We start from the raw sequence: 21,103 nt of genomic DNA, 5'->3' as shown, positions 1-21,103 counted from the left end.
CTGAGACACCAGCCCCATCCCAAGAAATGATGGGGAGACTGATACTATGACCACACCACAGGGGAAGGACAAGCTGTGAGCCCAGGAATCAATCCCAGAACAGCAGCGGCTGGAAGGGACCTATGCATATCACCCAGTCCAGCCCCCTGCTAAAGCAGGATCACCCGGAGCAGGTTGCACAGGATGGTGTCCAGGCGGGTTTTGAATCTCTCCAGAGAAGGAGACTCCACAACCTCTCTGGGCAGCCTGTCCCAGTGCTCTGACACCCTCAGAGTGAAGAAGTTTTTCCTCATGTTCAGATGGAACTTCCTGTGTTCCAGTTTGTGCCTGTTGCCCCTTGTCCTGTCACTGGGCACCACTGAGAAGGGTCTGGCCCCATCCCCTTGACACCCACCCTTTAGATATTTATAAGTGCTGATGAAATCCCCTCTCAGTCTTCTCCAGACTAAACAGCTCCAGCTCTCTCAGCCTTCCCTCATACAAGAGATGCTCCAGGCCCCTCATCATCCTCGTAGCCCTCCGCTGGACTCTCTCCAGTAGTTCCCTGTCTGTCTTGAATGGGGGAGCCCAGAACTGGACACAGCACTCCAGATGTGGCCTCACCAGGGCAGAGTAGAGGGGGAGAAGAACCTCCCTGGACCTGCTGGCCACGCTCTTCTTAATGCACCCCAGGTACCATTGGCCTTCTTGGCCGCGAGGGCACACTGCTGGCTCATGGAGAGCTTGTTGTCCACCAGGACTCCCAGGTCCTTCTCTGCAGAGCTGCTTCCCAGCAGGTCACCCCCTAACCTGTACTGGTGTATGGGGTTATTCCTCCCTAGGTACAGGATCCTACACTCGCTCGTGTTGAACTTCATATGGTTCCTCTCCACCCAATTCTCCAGTCTGTCCAGATCTCGCTGAATGGCAGCGCAGCCTTCCAATGTGTCAGCCACTCCTCCCACCACCAGCAAACTTGTGAGGGTACACTCTGTCCCCTCATCCAGGTCACTGATGAATATGTTGAATAAGACCAGACCAAGCCCTGACCCCTGGGGCACACCAGTAGCTACAGGCCTCCAACCGGACTCTGCGCCATTTATCACAACCTTCTGGGCTCTGCCATTCAGCCACTTCTCAACCCACCTCACTGTCCGCTCATGACTCCCCGACGCCCCACTCAAACACCCCCTCAGTAAGGGACAAACACTCAGGGGTTACAAACCCGCCCCCTAATAACGACAAAAACGACATTAACGGCTGTAACGGTTCTTCACCATCCCCTCAGGTAACCCGGTACACGCCGGGGGGGCCGGGGCGACTCGGGGGGCTGGGAGGGGCCGGAGGCCCCTCCCAGCCCCCCGGGTCGCCCCGGCCCCCGGGGGTGTGTGCGTGACGTCACAGCCTTCCAGAAGATTCCCCCGGGGATCCCGCCGTCACAACCGCGCGTCCGTCCAATGAGAGAGCCGCGAAGGGGCGGTGCCGGCTTGAACTGGCCAATAGAAAGCGGCGGTAGGGAGGCAGGGTGAAGTGGGCGGGTCGTTCTTTCAGGCTCTCGTCTCTCCCCGCCTCTCCCGCAGGGGAAAGCCAATGAGTGAGGAGTAACGCGGGGACGGACAGCTTGCCGGCCCAACGGGGCGGGGCGTGCGCGGGCGGGACTCCCCTGACGTGGCCGGCCGGGGGGCGGGGGTGGGGGCGGTTCAGCGAGCGCGCGGCGCCCCGGGACAGCGCGAGCGGTGAGTGCTGGGGGCGGTGGCGGCGGCCCTGCCCCATTGCGCTGCCCCACACCGCCGCCCCACAGACACCCCACCCCCCCCCCCCCCACGGCGCCGGTGCCGGCTATCGATGGGGACGGGGCCGCGGTCCCTCCGCTCCCTGCGGTGACAGGGTGTCGCTGTGGGGCTGGGGGTCAGTCTCTCTGCTCCGTGGGGTCACAGGGTGTCACTATGGGGCTGCGGGGGGGGGGGGGGGGGTGTCAGTCCCTCTGCTCCGTGGGGTTACAGGGTGTCACTGTGGGTTTGGGGGGGGATCAGTCTCTCTGACCCGTGGGGTGACATGGTGTCCTGTGGGGCTGGGGGGGGGGGGGGGGGTGGTGTGTCAGTCCCCCTGCCCCATGGGGTGTCAGGGTGTCACTGTGGGGCTGGAGGAGTCAGTCCCCCTGCCCCATGGGTTGACTGGGTGTTGCGGTCCCTGGGAAGGGAGACCAGCCCCTCTGCACCCAAGGGGTGACAGGCAGTCCTGATGGGGGGGGTAAACCTCAGCCTTGTGAAGTGACAGGATGTCCCTGTGGGGCTGGCGGGATCGGCACCTCTGCCCGTGGAGCAACAGGGTTTCTCTGTGGGGCTGGGAAGGGGAAGTTAACCCCTCTGCCCCTGTGAGGGTGGGGAGCTGAGGCTAGCTGCTGGCCCTGTTGCCCCCATGGCCTGACGGGGTGTCCCTATGGGGCTGAAGGCAGGGGAGGAAGGGGTTGGTGCCTCTGCCTCCATGGGGTGACAGGATTTCCTGGTGGGGCTGTGGGTCGGGGTTAACTGCTCAGCCCTACCTAGTGACAGGGTGGGTCTGAGGGAGGGGGGAGTTAGAGGTTAATCCACCTGCCCCATATCAGTAACAGAGCATCCAAGTGGGGCTGGGAGGAAGGGCTTAAACCCCCCCATGGGGCTGTAGTACATCCTTTGGGGCTGGAGAGGGTGGTGAGGAGAGGGTTAACCCTTCTCTGCCCTCCTGCTTTGGAGGGAATAATGTGCCTTGTTGTAGCTGCGTGGTGTGGCCAGGAAGGGGTTAACACACACCCCCACACACACACACACCCCCGCCCCGCGGGGGGGCACCAGTGTATCCCAGTGTGGCTGAACTGGGTGGTGAGGAAATGGGTACCCCCCCAGGTAACAGTAGTGGGGTCGGAGGCGCCAGCAAGGAAGGGGTTAACCCTTGTCCCCAGTCGAGGTGACAGTGTCCCCCAGGAGAGCTGGTGGCGGGGAGGAAGGGGTTAACCCACTCTCCCTTGGGGCAGACAGTGGGTCCCAGTGGGGCTGGGGGTGTGTGAGGGGTCACCCCAGGCAGGGGCACAGCGGGGGGAGGGAGAACCCCTCCCCATCGCAGGTGACAGCTCTTCGCTGAGCCCCTAAATAGGGCACCCCTAAATGGGGCGCCACGCATGGGAGTAGTATGGCGAGGGGTGCTTATCCCCATGCCAATGTGAGCACCCCGGTGGGGCTGGGCAGGGGGGGAGGGCACTGTGAGGGGTTTAACCCCATCCCTGTGTCAGTGTGAGCACCCCAGTGGGGCTGGGCAGGGGGGGACCCTGCATGGGGAGACACTGGGGGCCTTGACCCTGTCCCCACATCAGTGTGAGCTCCGCAGTGGGGCTGGAAGGGGGGAATCCTGTATGGGGAGACGCTGGGGGCGGCTCGACCCCATCCCCAGCCAGGACCCAGCACCCAATAGGGCGGGAAATGGGGGACCCTCTCTGGGGGGATGGGGAGCGGGGCTTGACCCCATCCCCACGCAGGAGACAGCACCACGTGGGCATGGAAATGGGGGACCCTGTATGGGGAGACATCGAGGGGGTTTTGACCCATCCCCACGCAGGAGGCAGCAGCCGGCGAGGCTGGCAGCGGGGGCCGTGCCAGCAGAGGCAGCGAGGGTAGGGTTAACCCCGTCCCCACGCAGGTGCCGGCACCCCAGAGGGGCTGTCGGTGGGGAGGGGGAGGCGGGCGGTGCGTGTGGGGGCTTGGGGAGGGGATGATTCATTGCGGGTAGTCATGACATTGCTGCCTGGTTGCCTGCGGCTGCCAGCCAGCCGGCACGGGCACGGGTGGCTCTGCCTGCCCCGGCACGCTGAGATCCTCTCCGGCTCCCTGACCAAACCTGGGATACGCTGCGATGCCGGCCATCCTGCTCTTCTGGAGCCGCGCTGAGAGGTATGCACCCACCCCGGCTCACCCACCCCGGCACTCCGTGCCCGGGTGCCGGTAGAGCCACCGGACCGCCGGCCCCGGGGGACGCAGCAGGCTGGGGGGCTTTGGCTTGCCCGGTGTTTCGCTCACCAGGGGTGCGATGCAGGATGATGTCCCAGTGTGGCTACCCCATTTCGGTGTGGGGCGTCCAGAGAGGATGCTCTCCGTGGCCCGCCAGCGATGGTTACGGACAGTGGGGGGAACGCGGTGGCATTGGATTTCTTGGCGCGCCTGAAGGTGACTTCTCAGAAGTAGGTTTGGCACCGCCGGGCTGGGAGGAGGCACCGTTCTGGTGCCCCTCTGCGGCCGGGGAGCCCCGGTCACCGGGTGGGAGCTCGGACCCTTTCTGCTGGGGGACAGCGCCCGGGGTGAGGGGGATGCAGGGACCCCCGCGCATCCGAAGGCGAGAGCCGGGGAGGTGCAAATTGGTTAACGTGACTTTTTTCCACATCACCGCCGCCCTACTTTTCTCCCTCCCGATTCGCCTGGCGGGTGCACAGCCCTGGGCGTCAGCAGAGCCGGTTTTGGGGACGCTGGGGGGCTCCTGGCTGCGCTCCCTGCTCCTTGGCGGGGGCTGCGCGGGGGACGTGACGGTAACGGGGCGGCTGGGTGCCGTGCGGCGGTGGGGAGGGAGGGTGCCAGAGCTGACGGCAGAAGTGTCTTAATCCGGCGGCTTAGCGAGAAAGCATCAGGAAACCAATTAAAAGGAGGATTACGGCTCGGCGAGCGACTCCACTGAAGGGTCCCCCCGCACACAAAGGGCGGCAGCTCCCCGGCAGCACCGTGTCCACGCCTGCTCGTCCGCTACCAGAGCCCCTTCGGAGCCGTGCTGGGAGCGGAGGTCAGAGCCGACCGCGGCTGCCGGTGGCTGGCGAGGAGCTGCCTCGGGAGCTGCCGTTTCGGTGCGCCGGAGGGGGAGGCTCACCTCCAGAGCATCCCTTGGCGGCAGTGGCATCCCCGGCACGAGCCGGCACCTTTCTCTCCGCTGTCCTCCTGCCACCTCCGGTGCCTCCTGACCAGGCACGCAGCACCTGCCGGCACCTGCGGACAACCGCGATGTTTAAAATAAAATTAGAGCCTTTAAAAATGACGGCTTGGACTCTGAATGTGTTCGTAAAGTTTCGGTAAGTGGGTTTCCGCCTCTCAACCTCGCGTGCTTGTTAAACCATCAGTGCCCGTCCCCGGCGTCCCACGGTGACCTTGTACCCTGAGATGGAAAAAAAAAAAAAAAAAAAAAAAAAATCCCAGTGCCGCTGCCCGGGTGGGTTTGTTCCCTTAGATGAGTGCCGAGCAGAGGGATTATGTCAAACGATTGCTATTCAGCTGGCGCGCTCATCCAGCGGTTGCTCGGGCTGATGTCATGTGCAGGGCCAGAACAAAGATTTAATTTTTTATTTAATTTGTGTGTGTGTGTGCGTGTGTATCTGTGGTTGCAAGAGGAGGATAGAGGCTGGGCTGGCTCCGCGGGACCACAAAATGTTTGTGGCTTTCTCTAAGGCCAGGTGGCCTTGACTTGTCCGAAGGCATCTGGGTTGGGAGGTTGATGCATGAATGGCCTTGCCTGCCTCAAACCCGCCCTGCGGCGCCTTCCCCCCCCTCCCGCTCCGCTCCCGAGGGGGTTAAATGGGAAGGCAGGAGAGGATGACTGAGCAGAAGAGAGAGAGGAGCGGTGGCAAGGCGCAGCTGATCCCCCGGAGGTGGGAGGGAAGGAGAGAGGCTCTGCGGGGACAGAGTCGTGTTTTACCATCATCGCGCATGTGAGTGTCGCCTCTGGAGCGTGCCTTAACCCACCGGGTCACCCGTCGGCAGCTGGTCCTCACCGGCACGGTAAATCGCGGCATGGGGATGTGTTTTGGTTCCCCCCACCCCCTACCCCGAGCCCAGCCAGACGAAGGGGTCCATGGCCGGCAGAGCGTCCCCAGCAGGCATCCCCAGCCCGGCCAAAGCCCCCTCGGTGGTCAAGACCAGAGATCTTGCGGGGGGCGACAGCGTTTTGCTGGGACGGGATGTATTTTTATGGGAAGCGCTGTAGGGTTTCGGCTGTGCAAGGGGGTCCTGGTGGTGCCGTCAGATTGGGCTGCGCAGGGTCGGAGTCGGGTGCTGTGGTCCCCAGGGGGGACAGTTGAACGTTTGCTACATCCGCGTCTCTTGAGCCAGGGTGCAGCAGCGTTACCGTCAGCGCTGCCTGGCTTGCCTTCGCTACGGGAGGGTTGGCATCATCCGGACAGGGGCCAAATCCTGGTCCAAGTCCTGGTGCTGGTTGTGGGGAGCGCCTGCCCCGCACCAGAGGCTGCCGTGGGGAAGGCAGGTGACCTTTGGCAGGGCGGATTGGCAGGTTACCTCTACCCCCACCCCGATCGCTTGTCTGGGGTCTCCTGCAGCCCTCCAGCCCCTCGGGGAGAGCAGATGGGGGCGGTGGAGGTGGGCAGGGGGCAGAGCATCCCCCAGCGCCTGCATGGGCTGGGAGCCAGCGGTGGCTCTGCGTGCAGGAGCTGGTACGGAAACGTGCTGGCATCCAGGAGCAGACAAGGGAGATGCTGTCGGATGCTCTTTACACCCCCAGGGACCTTCTCCCACCTCTTCTGTGACCCCCTGGGCTGCCTTGTGCATCCACAGGTGCCCCCATCTCCCCTCGATGTGTCTTTCAGAGGTCTGTGCTGTGGGTGCCTTAGCCCTCATGCCCACCTGCAGCAAAGTACCTGCTCCCTGGCTGGGGCAAAAAAGAGCAGAAGTTGGTGTTTCTGATTGAGGTGTCTGATTTCCAAGCCCCCGTAGCAGCTGTGCATCTGTGGAGGGGTTATTGCCTGAGGCATGACCCAAGGCAAGCCTTGGATGCTTGGGATGGATGTTGGGGGCTCCGTGGCATGCACCCCTGGGGTGCCCAGCCACCCTTATCTGAGCTGCCACAATTGGGGGGTCCCTCTGTGACCTCCAGCAGGAGCTTATGGATAGAGTAAGGACAGGGGAGAACACCTGGTAACTTCTGTGGTGGTAAAGAAAAGGGCCAAGGCTCACACCCGATGCAGAAATCCATCTGCTGGAGGGGTGCGATAGGCTGGGGCTGCCCGGGGGCATCTGGAGCAAGGATGGGGTGAAACCTGGAGCAGGGAGCAGGACGTGAACACAAGTACTAAACAGAGAGCAGAGGGTCTGCTGGGGCAGAGCCTGGGGGAGAGCAGGGCCGGCAACAAGCACTGAGCTCTGCTGTGTAAGCTGGGGGGGGGCAGGCCGGCCTGGGTGGGGGTCGGGAGTTTGTGTCGGATAACTGCAAGTCGAGAAGCAGCAGGAATCATCCTTGGAGGAGCGTGGGGCTTGCTCAGCCTCTGCTCCCATCTCCTCTGGCTGCTCCCCGGGTGTCTGTGACTCCAGCAGTGTGCCTGGCGGGTGAATTAATTGCCCGTCCTTCTCTCTTGGGTTGTGACCACCAGGTTTTCTATGCCTTAGTATAGGCATGGCCCAGATCTCAGCCCCCACACGATGGAGGGAGCGAGCCCTGGGTTTCTGGCTTGCTGCAAAATGTAATTGAAGGCTCTTGGGGAGTGCAATTCAGGCTAGAAAGTGTTTTGTTTTTTTTTAAACAAAAAAAAAAATCAAAAAGCCCTCCCACCATCACAAGATGTTTCTGTCTAACGGCTTCGTTTTCTCGTCGCTAAATACAAATTACAGCTCTGACACACCGGAGGCGCTTATCTCCAGATGAATGCCAATTGCTTTCAGGAACAAAATGTTTGAAGTTCCTTTAAGGTGAAGGTGGCAGCACAGTCCCTGCCACTGCTTTCAGCCTCCAAAAACTTGCTGCCATCGTCCCGACTCCCATCCCAGGTCCCGGGCTGGGAGAGAGCCAGGGGGGTGGGTACAGGCAGGGGCTGACGCTAGATTTAGACATGGCTCAGCCCTCCTGGCTCGGCAGGGGACGGGACAGGGACGTGGTCCTGGCCTGACGTTAGTGGTGGCGTGGCCACTATAATAACGCCGCACTCCGGCTTGGGCTCTCCCTCTCCCTGTCAGCCTCAGAGATGAGTCTCCCCGTCCACGCCGTGGGGCTCGGGGGGGTAAAACCGGAGCCAGGGCACGTCCCAGCACCGGGGCTCTGACCTCCGGTGGGAAGCGTGGACTTGAGCCGGCTCTGGTGCTGCTGGCCGGTGGGACGTGGGGAGCATCGGATCCGTGATAAGTGCGTGCCGGTCCCGTCCCTGGCTGCCCCCGTGAGATATTCGCTTTACGGAGAGCTGTCTTTCTGCTTGCAGGAATAAGTACTCGGCTCCCGGCAGTGTCGCCGTCATGGGGAAGGACTATTACAAGATTTTAGGCATCCAGTCTGGCGCAAACGAGGATGAAATCAAGAAAGCCTATCGGAAAATGGCCCTGAAGTATCACCCCGATAAGAATAAAGACCCCAATGCTGAGGAGAAGTTCAAGGAGATTGCGGAGGCTTACGATGTCCTGAGCGACCCCAAGAAACGAGCTGTTTACGACCAGTATGGGGAGGAAGGTAAGGGGACGAGGGGAGGTGCTGGGTCCAAATCGGTTTTCATAGGCAGGGGAGCATTTTCACACAGTTGTCCCCATCGTTCGTGCCTGTCCCCGAAATGGGGCTGGTAGCCGCAGAGCTGGGCAGGGGGAAAGGCTCCACGGGTGTCGTCCAGAAATCGCCTCTCATCCCGCTCCTCCCTGGGCTGCTCCACTTTTCCGACCCACCACCCTGCTTCCCGGGGTGGCCGGAGTGGCTCTCCCTGCCCTCCACCCCAAAACCCTGGCAGCAGCCGGCTGAGAAGATGGAAGTGGAAGGAGCTCACCTCCTGGGTCATACCTGGGGTAATTTGTTAGCAACCCTTTAATTGACTTAAATGTCCCAGCAGAGGAGTACTGCTTTTGCCCACAATCCCCCCCGCCTTTGGGCACTGGTCCTGCTGTTCTCCCTGGTACAGGCTGACCTACAGGATTCAAAGCTTTTCCCAATTTAAGTAATAGATCCTTGTTTTGAAACCAAGCGGCTGCTGTTGTCTGGTGGTTGGCATGGAGGAGGAGGAGGAGGAGGAGAACCACTCCACCACAGGCGGCCTTATTAGTCGAAGATGGAAGAGTGCAACCCCATTCGAGGAGAGTGCTGAATAGCATCTGCATTAATCAGCCCAGGGCTTGGGTGCTTAAAAGAGCAGGAGGTCTGGCAGGAGCAGGCTGCTGGGTGGAAGAGGCAGCCCCTCTCTGTGGGCCAACGGGCAGGTGCCATCCCCTAACGAGCCACCGGCAGAATTAAGCAGTAATGGGTTAATTCTCAACCCATTAGTTATGTCAGGGCTATGATGGACGCACCAAGCCAGGGTGAGAGCCAGGGTGATTTACTGTGTAAAATGAGAAGAGGCTGTTTCGAGTGGGAAACCAGCCTTTCCCCAGAGGCGCCTGAAATCAGACCCGATGGGGCTGGCGTCACCAAAGGCACCTAGAACAAGAGCAAGTTAAGGAGAGAGGGAGGGAAGAGCAGCCCCCTCCTCGCGGTGGGACGGGGAGTACCAGCAACGCCAAGCCCCATTGGCATTGGACCAGTCATGGTCCATGGCCCCCCACACCTTTCATTTCCCATCAGATGCCTTTTTTTTGGAGCAACGTGCCCTGGGGGTCAGCATTTTGAGGGGCTTCTGGGTCCCACCTGCTGCGGTGGGCAAGGTGAAGCGAAAACCACCCACCCACACAGAGAATTAACTTCATCGATCAGAAAAGATGCCACCAAACTTGCCTGCTCTGTGCTTGTCCCCCTTCTATCTGCTGCTGCAGGGGGCTGGCATGAGGGACAGCCCATCAGAAATAGCCCTTTGCTGTCACCGGAGTGCCCTCAAAATAGTCCTTGAGCTAGGCTTGGCTTAACCCTTCCCGCCCCTCCTGGTCAAAAATAGCCTTGCAGAGCATGTGTGACCTCTTTGGGGGGCCACTTGTCGTGTGTCTTGGCTGCTTGGGACTTGAGGGGGTCACAGTGACGTAAGGCTCAGCCCGGGACCTGGCAGGGGAGTTTCCCATGGGAATGGTTGCCAAAAGGTCCAAACCTTGAGCTTACCTGGCGTTTTGTACGGCAGCCTGTGTACAGGGAGAGGTGTTCCGACCTGGAGGTCTGCTGACCTCCACCTGCTCTGCCACCCAGTGCCACAGTCGCTTGCTGAGCTCGAAGCCTGTTCTCACCTGCAGGACACGATGCTCCTGGACTGTGGCTGTCAGTGCAAGCCCAAGAGGCTGGGCTATTTGGGCGGAAGGGAGCATGCCCAAGGGGAAAAATGGAGGTGGGCTCGTAAGGAAAGGTTTTAAATGAAAAGGCCGTTAATTGGGTGGAGAGAATCCAAGAAGCGTTTCAGTAGTGATAGCAGGGTCAAAACCTGAATGGATTTTGAGCTTGCTGGGTGTAGGGGCAGGACTGTGTGTCCTTCCAGGCCCACGCTCTTCACAGGTGACTGGGCTGGAGGAGGTGACCTGCACGCCCAGGAGATGCTGGAAGGGCTGCCTTGGGCCAGCAGATACCACGCTCCCACCTGGAAAGTGTGGTCCCGGCATGGCATCCACCAGCGGGAAGCATTCATGTCTTGTCTTCTCCCTTGTCGTCCAGGTCTCAAAACTGGAGGTGGCTCTTCAGGTGGCTCAGGGAACACTTTCCACTACACCTTCCATGGAGACCCCCACGCCACCTTCGCATCCTTCTTCGGAGGCTCCAACCCTTTCGACATCTTTTTCGCTAGCAGCCGCTCGCGGATGTTCAATGGCTTTGACCAGGATGACATGGATATCGAAGACGATGACGACCCTTTCAGTGCCTTCGGCCGGTTTGGCTTCAATGGCATTAATGGGGTTCACCGTCGGCACCAAGAGTCACTGCACACACGGAGGAAGGTCCAAGACCCACCCGTCATCCATGAGCTGAAGGTGTCCCTAGAAGAGATCTACCACGGCTCCACCAAGAGGATGAAGATCACCCGCAGAAGGCTCAATGCTGATGGCCGGACCATGCGGACTGAGGACAAGATCCTAAACATTGTCATCAAACGGGGTTGGAAGGAGGGAACCAAAATCACATTCCCTAAAGAAGGGGATGCCACCCCGGACAACATCCCTGCTGACATCGTCTTCATCCTCAAGGACAAGCCTCACTCACACTTCAAGAGGGATGGGACAAATGTGGTCTACACGGCAAACATCAGTCTTAAAGAGGTGGGTATGGGTGGGAAATCCCATGAGGTGGGATGTGGCGCTGGGTGGTGGCACATGGGGCCAAGTCAGTCCTTGTCCTGCGCCAATGAGGAAGGACCAGGTAGGTCACGAGAGACACAAGCAAAGACGTCTGCAGAGTGGAGCTGCAGAGGCCAACTTGTGCTTCGTTTGGGAGGTGCTTAACCTCCGTGCCGGGTGTAGGACACGGGTGCTGCGGTCTCTGCTGAACACACCTCGTTTCTTGAGCCAGTACGGGTGGTAATTACCTGTTATCTCCCTTCCCCGTATGTCTTGTCCTTTTATTGTAGCATAGGGTATTCACGTGTGGAAGAGAGCCCAGATCCTCTGTAGGAAAAAGGGAAAACCCAAGTTGGCTGGCATGAGTCTGGTCCCTGCTCGTTCTCGTAGCTGAGTCTGCTGTGGCTTAGGTCCTGTCCAGGGCAGCGTGGGGAGCCTCTCCCCATGGACACAGAGCAGGGTCACGCAGAGAAAGGTGGTACCTCGCCCTCCTTGTGCAATGCTTTAGCTGTTTTCCTTGGCTCTGGCTTTCCTAGATAAAGAACCAAATAAACAAAATATTCAGGCAGCGAGCAAAACTCAACACATCCAGGCTGCCAGTCCTGGAGGTCACAGCAGGGCTGGATGCATCAGAGCCAGCAAGCCGGGTGAAGGTGGGAGAGGAAGAAGAGATTACCCCAGTACAAGATGTGCCGTTCGCTGCCGCTGCTGTATAACTACCTTTTAATAAATCCCAGCTGGCAACTGCATTTAACACTGACGTTTTTGGCAGCTGCCATTTGCTGTTCCTTTCAGACTGTAGACGCTGTCTGTCTTCTTAATGAGCTCATTTTTTTTTTCCCCCCCGAAGACAGATTTATGTTCTCAAATGCATTTCATAGAAATAAGCTGAATGGGCCAGACCTGAGGTGGGGAAACGTGAGCTCGTTAGTGTGCCAGCGAGTTGGGAGAGCTTTTCGATGGCTCCGCATCCAGCTGGGGCTGTGATCAGGTGTACAGGGGGCAAGGAGCTGCCACATGGATCAGGCAGGGCTGGGTGCACCTGGAGCAAAGTCGGCTCAAGTTAACCTACAGACTTGGGAGTTAAATTTCCTTTGCAGTGCAAAGTGAAGAAGTTTATTCCTGCAGTGGCTGGCTCCCCTGGCCGCTCCAGAAATACTTGGGAGAGACTGCCTTATTTATGGAGTCATGCCTGCCATATCTCAGATACTTTCTTCTGTGCATTCCCCTATCTGTAAAGTTAACCCCATGCTGGCTGTGCTGCTGTCCAGACCACGTTAACGCAAGTTCATGCGCTGCTCAGGCTGGAGGGACTCTCGCCTGGAGTTGTCCTTTGAGCAGCAAGCGGAAAAACCTGCTCCGGCTCCCTGCGCTATCGCACCAGAAGTACTGGTGCTGGGCACCTGTGATCTCCACAAGCAAGGGGTGCGTGCTGGCATTTGGTTTGCACGGTGCAGTCACAAAGTGGAAAATTGCTGGTCCGGGCAAATTCTTTGTCTGTCTGAGCTGGATTGTCTGGTCTCTGTCCTCCCCCACCGCAGACCCAGCGTGCTGAGCATCCTCAGGGAGCTGCCGACCCGGCTGCCATCCCCAGCCTGCTGCTTGCCAGGGCAGAGTGATACTCTGCTGCTTTTATCTTCCATGAGAAGAAGTACCTTAAGTGCTCTGGAGTACGAGCAGATGCCAGAAGCTCCCCCATTCCATACGCCACCACCTCAGCATGTGATGGAGTACAACCTCTTCACCACCTAAGCCTACGGCCGTAGCCTTGGGCGCTCTCCTTGCACCCTTCCTCCTTGAGAACTTGTCTTTTTTTAGCTTCAGCTTTAGTCTTTCCTGCTGCCACGAGAGCAGCACAGTGCAGAGCTGGCAGGCGGTGGGTGCTGTGACCTGCTGCCATTGGGAGTAAGGCACCTGGTGCTTGTGCTGGGGGCATTCACGAAAGCATGTTCCTCCTCCTCCTCCTGCATCCCACAGACCCCTCCGGCGGGAGGCGATGCCCTCCCAGCCCTCTTGTCCCGGCCCCGCTGGGTGCCACGTGCCCCCCAGCCGGGGCAGAACAGGGTGTTTGCCACCCAGCTGCTGCAGAAGCCAGAGGTGTGCGAGGGCTTCCCCGGGGACCCACGAGCTGCAGGGAAGTGTCCCTTCCTAAAATTACAGGCGCGTGGCAGTGGGAGGCTGCTCCTCCGGTAGCTGCCTCTCCTGGGAGGCAGATCTTCAGGCAGCACTGCCTAACGCCTGCCTAACGCCTGCCCTCAGCAGCCGCCTGCTTTGCATCCTTTACCTGGCATCACCTTCCTCGAAGCATTCGCGTGTCAGCGCCCGGCTGAGACATGACCGGTAGCGACGTCCCCCCCTCCCGGCTTCACTGTGAGCGGAGGAGGACCCAACGCTGACCTAGATAAAGCTCTGCTCTCACAGCACAGCGCTCAGCTATGAAACCCACGTTGGTTTCATCCCTAGGGATAAACCGAGCCTCTTTCTAGGACGCGGGGCAGCTCCCCCGGTTACTTCAGTGGTGTTACTTCAGCAACTGTTTTCCCAAATGCCAGCAAAGTTGAGCAAGAATGAAAAACAGGGACATGTGGTGGAGGAGCAATCACCTCGGCTTCTTGTATCTTGGCTCGAGGGAGGAAACACTGAGATCCTGTCTGCCTTCGCTGTTACCACCTGCTTCTGTTTGCATCCCTCTGCTTGCCCCATCCATGAGCTCCCATGGGAGTTCCCATTCTCCTTCACATTTTCTGGCTGGAGATGCTCTTTCCCTGGCACATGTGGACCTGTGCAGCCCTCCACAGCGCGTGATGGTGGGCAGTGCTGAGCAGGAGGGTTCCAACATGCTTGGGCAAGCCCAGGGCAGAAGTGCATTGATGGGGGGAGATCATCCTTTGCTTCCCCCCAACCTGCTGGAAATCCAGCCGAGCACCTGCTGTTCACACGGAGCTGGCGATGGGCATCCTCCTGCAGCCAGAAAAGCTCATCCCAGTAGGAGACCTTTCCCAGGAGAGACCCTGTGCACATGAGCTGTGCAAGAGTAGGGAAACATGAGCTCATTAGTGTGCCAGAGAGTTGGGAAAACTTTCTGATGGCTCCACATCCAGCTGATGCCCCCAGCTCTCCTTTCTCTGCTCACTGGCTCCAGCATGGGTCCCTCCACAGTCACCCTGGTGCAAAACCCTCGCCATCAGCCCTGAGCCAGTGGCCAGCACAAGAAGAAAAGATGTTTCTTCTGGTGCCTGTTGCTGCTCTGCCACCGGAGGCTTTTCCTGGGGAAGGGGATGCAGAACATCCTTCTGTCAACCGCAGAAATAGCACTCTGCATTCTCCTCCCCTCCCTTTACAGGGTGTTTTTTGTGAGGGGGACAGGAGGGCTGGGACCCCAAGGACCCAGCTGAGGAGGGGCAAGCCTGTGCCAGCCCCCCACCCGGAAGCTTGAGGCTGTACCCCTGCCAAGCGCACACACCCCCCCTTCCAGAAGCATCAGTGCGCAGTCCTCTCCCTCAGCCTTCCCAAAAGCCTGGAGACAATCCTGCCCACGTGTACTCCAGAGCTGTCTGAGTTATTTAAGGACACAAGGATTTTATTGCTGCATTCCCGCATCACGTGGCTCGTTAATGCAGGCCGGCTTGCGGCTGCTGCGGCACCCACCGCCCCGGCTGCTGACGGCTGCTGACGGGGTCGGGGCTACGACAGGGTGGCACCCACAAAACCGGCTCTTGGCTTTGCAACGGGGAATGGCAATGGGATCCAGCCCCACCGGGACCCCGGCTTCTAGGAAAGCTCGTTGCTGTGCCATGGCCGCACCGCCGTCCTGCGCCGGTGTAACCTTTTGGGGGGCTGTTGTGGGGTGGGACGGGACGTGGGCTGTGCTATAGATAACCCCCAGTGCCGGGCAGAGCTGCTGGGCTCTGGAGGGTGACAGCTGACGAACCGGGGTGGCATCCGATGATCTCAGCTGGATTTTCGGCTGTCCGAGGCTGGGCGGTGAGGCCGGGAAAGGGCTAAATTTAGCCTGTCATGTTGCTGCAAGTGGCCAGGCACTTGCTGGTGCTGCCTTCTGGGGAGCCTGGGAGGTGGGGAGGGGGGTCCCTCCCCCCGTAAGGCTGGGGCACCCCTTGCCTGGGGCACCCCTCTCCTGCATGGCTCCTGCAGCCCAGTTCATGGTGGTCAGACTGGGCTGGCACCAGCAGAGACCTGGGTTGACACTGGTGACCATTAACCGATGGGCATCGTCCAAACGGAGCCGGGCACTTCAACCCGGGGAGGGGGGTGCGGGATGTGGCTGTGGGGACGCTTTGGGGTGTCAGCCCCGTCTGACGGCGTGTTCCCCTCTTCTTCCCCCAGGCCTTGTGCGGCTGCACCGTGAACATTCCCACCATCGACGGGCGGGTGATCCCACTGCCCTGCAATGACATCATCAAGCCGGGGACAGTGAAGAGACTGCGTGGGGAGGGGCTGCCCTTCCCCAAGGCCCCCAACCAGCGAGGAGACTTGATCGTGGAGTTCAAAATCCGCTTCCCAGACAGGATAGCTCCCCAGACGAGACAGATCCTGAAGCAGCACCTCCCGTGCTCCTAGAGCCCGGGGACTCTCCTCCAAGCAGCAATACTCCAAACACACGTGCCGCAGCACCTGCCCTGCATGGAGCAGAGGTGCCACTGCACTTTCAAATGCAAAAAAAAAACAAAAAAAACCCCCCCAAAAAAAAAAAAAAAAAAAAACCTCACACCACTTTACTTTCCCAAAAATCCCATCCAACCTCCCCCCCCTCCATCCATCCCTCTCCCCATCCATCCCTCTTGCCCTGTTTTTTCACTCCGGCAGTGGGGAGGCTCCTGCCCATCACAACTCTCCTAGCTGCCAAACTTTTTATTTTTTTTTCCAAAGTCCAGCTTTTCCACCTTGCACAAGAAAGCAGCGTGGGCCCTCTGCCCAGGGAGGTGCATCACGTTGCAGGTTTTTTTATGTCACCTGCATTTCAGGCCACTTTTCCCACAGGAGGCTGGATTTGTTGAGGTCTGGCATAGTGTAAATAGGACTCCGCAGGGTCTCACATCCCTGCTATTAATTTTTCTCTTCCCCTCTTTGATACTTGCTGCTGTTCGAGGTCCCGGCTGTACCGCGGTGCCGATCGCTCCTGCCTTTGGTGGCCCCCCCCACCTCGGAGCAGAACTGTTTCTCACCTGGGACCACGGTACCGAGTCTGACCGCAGTCTACTCTCCTGTGCCAAGACTACAACCGAGCCTCGGCTGTGCCAAACAATGGAGCACATGGGGATGGTCCCATCCAGCCTCCTGCCCCTGCCCAGGGCTGTTCCCAGTGCCATGGGCAGCCCCTGCCTGCACCCGCTGCCCACAGAGCCCCAGCCAGCAGGAGGAGGGGGAAAGCCCAGCGTGGAGCTTTCTTGTTCAGATGTGTTGAGTTTGCATTGCTGCTTTTTTTTTTTTTTTTTTTTTAAATACATATATAGAGAGCTTGTTAGATAAACTCTGTAAAGATTTTTCTCTGCCCGTTTTGGGGTTCCTGGCGTGGTGCACCCTGACTTTTTTTTTAGGGGATAGTTCAGTCACATGAACATCAAACCCCTCGGGGGGGGGGGGTTGTAGCACAAGTCTGGGTGCAAAAGCAGAGCCAAACGTGAGCAGAGCTGTGGGTTTTACTAGTGTTAGAAGTCAACCTTAGGGATTTTAATAAGAAGAGAAAGGCAAGTGTATATATTTTTCTACAGGGACGATTCATTCTGAAGGTATTTCTGGGCGTCGGGGTGGAGCTGGGAGGCGCATGAGGCAGTCTGCTTGGTGGCTTAGTTTTCAAATGCTGTATTTTTTTAAAACCTTTGGATTTCCATCAGGAGACTTTTTATATTTCTTACCTTTCTCGGCCCACTCTGCCTCGTGCCAGTTTTTTTCCCCGGGAAAGGGCTCCTACGGAACAGGAGGCGCGTTCGACCTGGCTTTGTATGGCTCCTCTTCCACCACAGTACCACAGAGAAAACCCCTGCCAAAATATTTCCCCCAGCCCCAGGAATCTTTTTTTTTTAAAAAGAGAAATCACTAACTTGAAACAAGGGGTCTTTTGGGGGCAGGGGGGTGAGAGTGGAGCATCCATCGGGGCCGGGTGTACAGCTGTACAGTGTATCATACAGGATGAGGAGAGCCATTAGGCGCTGCTTAATTAATCACCCGGTTTGGCTGGTGAGGAGATGCCACCGGTTCCCTCCACTGGTCCCTGTGGAGTTTGACGTAGAGAAACCTGGTGGACACCGCGAGCGAGAAGACAGGCCAGCGCGCAGATGCAAGCTGCTTTGTTTTTCTCGGTTTCAATGAGACCTGAATGTTTTATAGTGGGTTTTTTGTAATTTTTTTCTTTTTCCTTTTCTTTTTTGTAATGTCAGTACTGAGAGAACAACAAAATAAAATATTTTAAAAAAATACACTTCCTTGAGGCATGTTGTGATGACAGATGCTGGGCTGCGCTCCCGCAGGCAGTGGGGACTGTGCTCTACACCGGGGTCACTGCCCCACCACTGAGCTGGCCGGGTGCTTGGGACCTTCAAGGCTGGTAAGGAAGGGAGTAGCCAACCTGGTGCCCAGGAACCTTGAGGCTGGTAAGGAGGGGAAGAAGAAATCTGTTTGGTTCGTCTGCTTGGAGCACAGCACCTTCAGGGCCTGATAATGAGGGGAAGGGAATGAATACGTGACCCGCTCAGTCACAGAGGATGGCTGCTCGCCTGATAACATGGCGTTAGCTGTGCTAACCACAGTGCGGGAGCAGGGGCTCCCAGTGGGGTGGTGAAGCTGGGAACAGGATGGTGAAGGGGGCTCCTTGGGGGTTGTGTGGGGAGAGGCTGGAGAGACATGGGTGCCTCGTTCTTCTTGGAGAGGCCCTGTGGCAGGGCAAGAGGCAGTGGCACAAGTTGGACCCAGGGAAAGTCATGCTGATACTCAGGAAGTTTGCCCAAAAATCACCCAGCAGGAGCAGCACACAAGGATAGGTAATGAAAGAGAGACCCATGGGCATTGTGCCTCGGGAGGGGACTGGGCAGAGGCTGACAAACCCCAAACAGGGGCCATGGCTCATTGCTCCCTCCCAGGCAAGAGCTCGGGGCCATGAAATCACGCAGGAAAATGCGAACCCTGGAGCGCAGTCAGCAGGCAGGGCTGTGAGCTGCTAATGGGCTGGGCAGGCTGAGGGGCAGAACCAGCACAGCCCCGCTGGCCATGGGGGCTGGGAGTGCTGCCAGGGATGTCCATGGGGCAGGGGATGGCCATGGGGAGGGGGATGGATGTCCCTGGCGCAGGAACACGCATGGGGAAGGGATGCCATGGGGCAGGGGATGTCACTAGGGAGGGCACATCCACAGAGCAGGGGATACCCATGCTGGAGAGATGCCCTTGGGGCAGGGATAGCCACGGGGAGAGGATGCTCGTGGGCCAGGGGATGCCCGGGGGGGGGGGGGGGTGTTGCCCTTGGCGCCGGGGAGGCCCACAGGGCACCTGTGCCGGCCAAGAGAGGGAAGGGGACCCGCTGAGCATGGCAGCTGCCTGCCCTCTGCTGGCAGGAGGGCCTGCCGGGCTGGAGGGTTTTGGGGTGCTGCAGGAGGGCCCCAGTCCCTTGGGTCAGGGACCATATTCTAACCCCAATGCCTTGGCTGGAGGTCCTCCATCCTGCACCCACCGTGGCTGGGCTGTGGTCCCTATGAGGTCGCATTGTCCCCTGTGGGGCCTGGCTGCAGGGCTGGTGCAGGGGGGATGTGGCTCTGGGGCCTCATGGGGAACCCCAAGGGGACAGAAGGAGATGTCAGCCATGGTGGCAATGAAAGGGCTGCCCTCAGCTGCCCCCCCTTGCTAATCCCACACCATCCAGGGCAAGACGCAGCCAATAGCCCCTTCCTCCCCGCACCACCTTCGGGGGTTGCCCAGTCCCCCCAGTAAGGTGCTGGGCAGGGGAGGAGGGTGCTGTGGGAAGGATCTTGCCCCTGCAGCTACCAGGGGTCTCTGCTGCAGGGCGGGGAGTGGCCCCTGGAAAGGAGCAAGGCCCGGGGCCAAACCCAGTCCCTGGTGCCAACTGCTCTCCTGGGGCAACTGAGGGTTCATGGGGGCGGGGGGACCCAGCCAAGCTCAGCAGCTGCTGCAGGTTCTGTTTCGGGGGACACCCTCAGCCCCCCAGCAGGCTTACAGGGCTTCAGGGCAGGGGCAGATGCTCTTGGCGCTCCTGTGGGTACTGTACCCACCACGAGCCATGTCCCACAGGTGGCAGAGAAGAGAGATGAGAACATTTTCCAGGCCTTCTGCTAATTTTAATTAGCATTTGCAATTAGGAGAGGCAGCAGGGAAGACTTGGGCTGTGACACACACCCCACCATCCCATGCCCTGCTTGCACCGGCCTCCACAGCAGAGAGAGATGCCAGGGTGGCTCTGTCCTGGCAATGGTCCCAAAGTGGTGGGGAGGAAGAAACCCACCTCCTGCCAGAGCCGGGGAAGGTTTCAGGGAGAACCCTGGGCAGCTCCCTGCATGGGGACAGAGCAGCCCTTTACCCTTTCCCGAGTAGCTGAAAGCTGCTGGTTCCTGGTCCCCCCACCCCGGGCTGGAGCTGCCTCTCTCAGGCTTGCAGCAGTGAGCTGGTGGGACACAAAAAGCAAAGCCAGCATCTGTGTCCCTGCAGAGCAGCAGGACAAACTGCAGGCAGGGAAGCAGGGAGCAAAAGTTTCCAGGTGCCAGTTAACCCAAAAAAAGGCCCGGTGTGGGGCAAGGGAAGCACCACCCCCCCCCAACCTCAGTACCACAGGAGGACCGATAGCCAGTGTCCCCGCCAGAGCAAGCAGCAGTGTTTTGTGACAGAGGTGGCACAAGGACAGGGCAAGCGCCATGCTGGCAGAGTGTGGAAGTAGGACAGAGCACCTGAGCTGCCCACCGTCCCCAGGGGCCTTCCTGGCCTCACTCCGCCCCCGCCCCGGCAGGAGGCTGTGCTATTTAAACACAGTGTTCCCAATTTCAGTGTGTTTTTCCCCACTGCTACGCACAAGCCGCGTTTTTGGATAGTCCCATCCTTTTGCCATTTTGGGACTCCCCTCTGCCCTTAGATCTAGCTGGTTTGATGGAGCCCCCACTGAGATCTGCCAGGCAATGTGTTACATACTTGAGATGTTTCTCTCCCACCACCCCAGCCCCACACAGCTCCTGCTGGAGGCGGGGGGGGGGAGAAGGTTGCCCTCTCCATCACAACTCAGCCCCAAGGGTCCGGGACAACCTTCTGCCACAGCCTGCATTTAACCCTCTGCAGAAATCCCCAATCCCCGCACCCCTTAAAAGCCAAGAGCACACAGCCACTCTGTTTCCCCTTGGGCTCAGGACTGGGCCCTAGCCCACCCTCCTGCCCCATTCTGGGAGTGGACCCAGAGTTTCTCTCATACAAAACACATTTTTCAGTTTGGAGAAGGGAAAAATAAAACATGGAGCAAGGCAGCGAGCTAGAAGCACCAGAAAGGAAAGAACTGTGATCAGAACCGAACTACTAGGTAGGGGGCACAACACCAGGCCAGCTGGCACCAGAGAGACAAAACTGTATTCAAAAACCCAAGGGGACGCACAAGGCATTGTGCTGAAGCTGCCCCCTTCCCCAACCGTGTCACTGTCACACTGCACCACAAACCCAGAGCCCCCTCATGCCTGCAAACAGGGACTGCTGGAGACGTCCTTTGTAGCCAAGCAGCCACAGCAGCAGGAGAGGCGACAGCTCTCAGCCAGTGCTTCCCACCAGGCCAGGCCTAGGGAGCCACTGCTGCGCCGATTCCTCCGCCAGCGTGGGCTGAGAGGTTCTAAGAAGGAAGAGCAACCCCGCAGGTGGCAGGGAAGCGCACATCCGATGGACTCCGCCAGCGTGAGGAGTGCTCGAACAGCACCCGAGACATGGGTTAACAGACGGCGCCAGCACCACACAAAGGAACTGCAGGGCCTGGC

The 21,103-nt window shown here is 59.1% G+C and overlaps 1 protein-coding gene across 5 annotated transcripts; it reads left to right on the top strand.

Annotated features, from left to right (window-relative positions):
• Positions 1-1,658: 1,658 nt before the first annotated feature.
• DNAJB5 (DnaJ heat shock protein family (Hsp40) member B5) lies at positions 1,659-17,575 on the top strand. 5 transcript variants are annotated; one of them, XM_075740391.1, is made up of 4 exons: positions 1,659-1,715; positions 8,183-8,427; positions 10,525-11,123; positions 15,486-17,575. In XM_075740391.1, the coding sequence occupies exons 2-4, from the start codon at positions 8,217-8,219 to the stop codon at positions 15,717-15,719; spliced, it is 1,044 nt and encodes a 347-aa protein (XP_075596506.1). In that variant the 5' UTR covers positions 1,659-1,715; positions 8,183-8,216; the 3' UTR covers positions 15,720-17,575. The 5 variants fall into 5 exon arrangements, with proteins under 5 accessions (XP_075596506.1, XP_075596504.1, XP_075596503.1 ...); XM_075740389.1 differs by lacking the exon at positions 1,659-1,715 and adding an exon at positions 3,734-3,899; XM_075740388.1 differs by lacking the exon at positions 1,659-1,715 and adding an exon at positions 5,493-5,692.
• The last annotated feature ends 3,528 nt before the right edge of the window (positions 17,576-21,103 follow it).

The sequence above is a fragment of the Balearica regulorum genome, chromosome Z (assembly GCF_011004875.1).
Source record: "Balearica regulorum gibbericeps isolate bBalReg1 chromosome Z, bBalReg1.pri, whole genome shotgun sequence".
NCBI lineage: Eukaryota > Metazoa > Chordata > Aves > Gruiformes > Gruidae > Balearica > Balearica regulorum.
The sequence above is the reverse complement of the archived record's forward strand: the minus strand, read 5'-3'. Positions and strand labels throughout refer to the sequence as shown.

What these genes read in the sequence shown, in the direction of transcription:
- DNAJB5 (XM_075740388.1), top strand. Translation starts at nt 5,559, where the DNA reads ATGGGAAGGCAGGAGAGGATGACTGAGCAGAAGAGAGAGAGGAGCGGT. An exon ending in GTTTTACCATCATCGCGCAT is followed by an intron (nt 5,693 to 8,182) that starts GTGAGTGTCGCC and finishes TTCTGCTTGCAG; the next exon opens with GAATAAGTACTCGGCTCCCG. An exon ending in CAAACATCAGTCTTAAAGAG is followed by an intron (nt 11,124 to 15,485) that starts GTGGGTATGGGT and finishes TTCTTCCCCCAG; the next exon opens with GCCTTGTGCGGCTGCACCGT.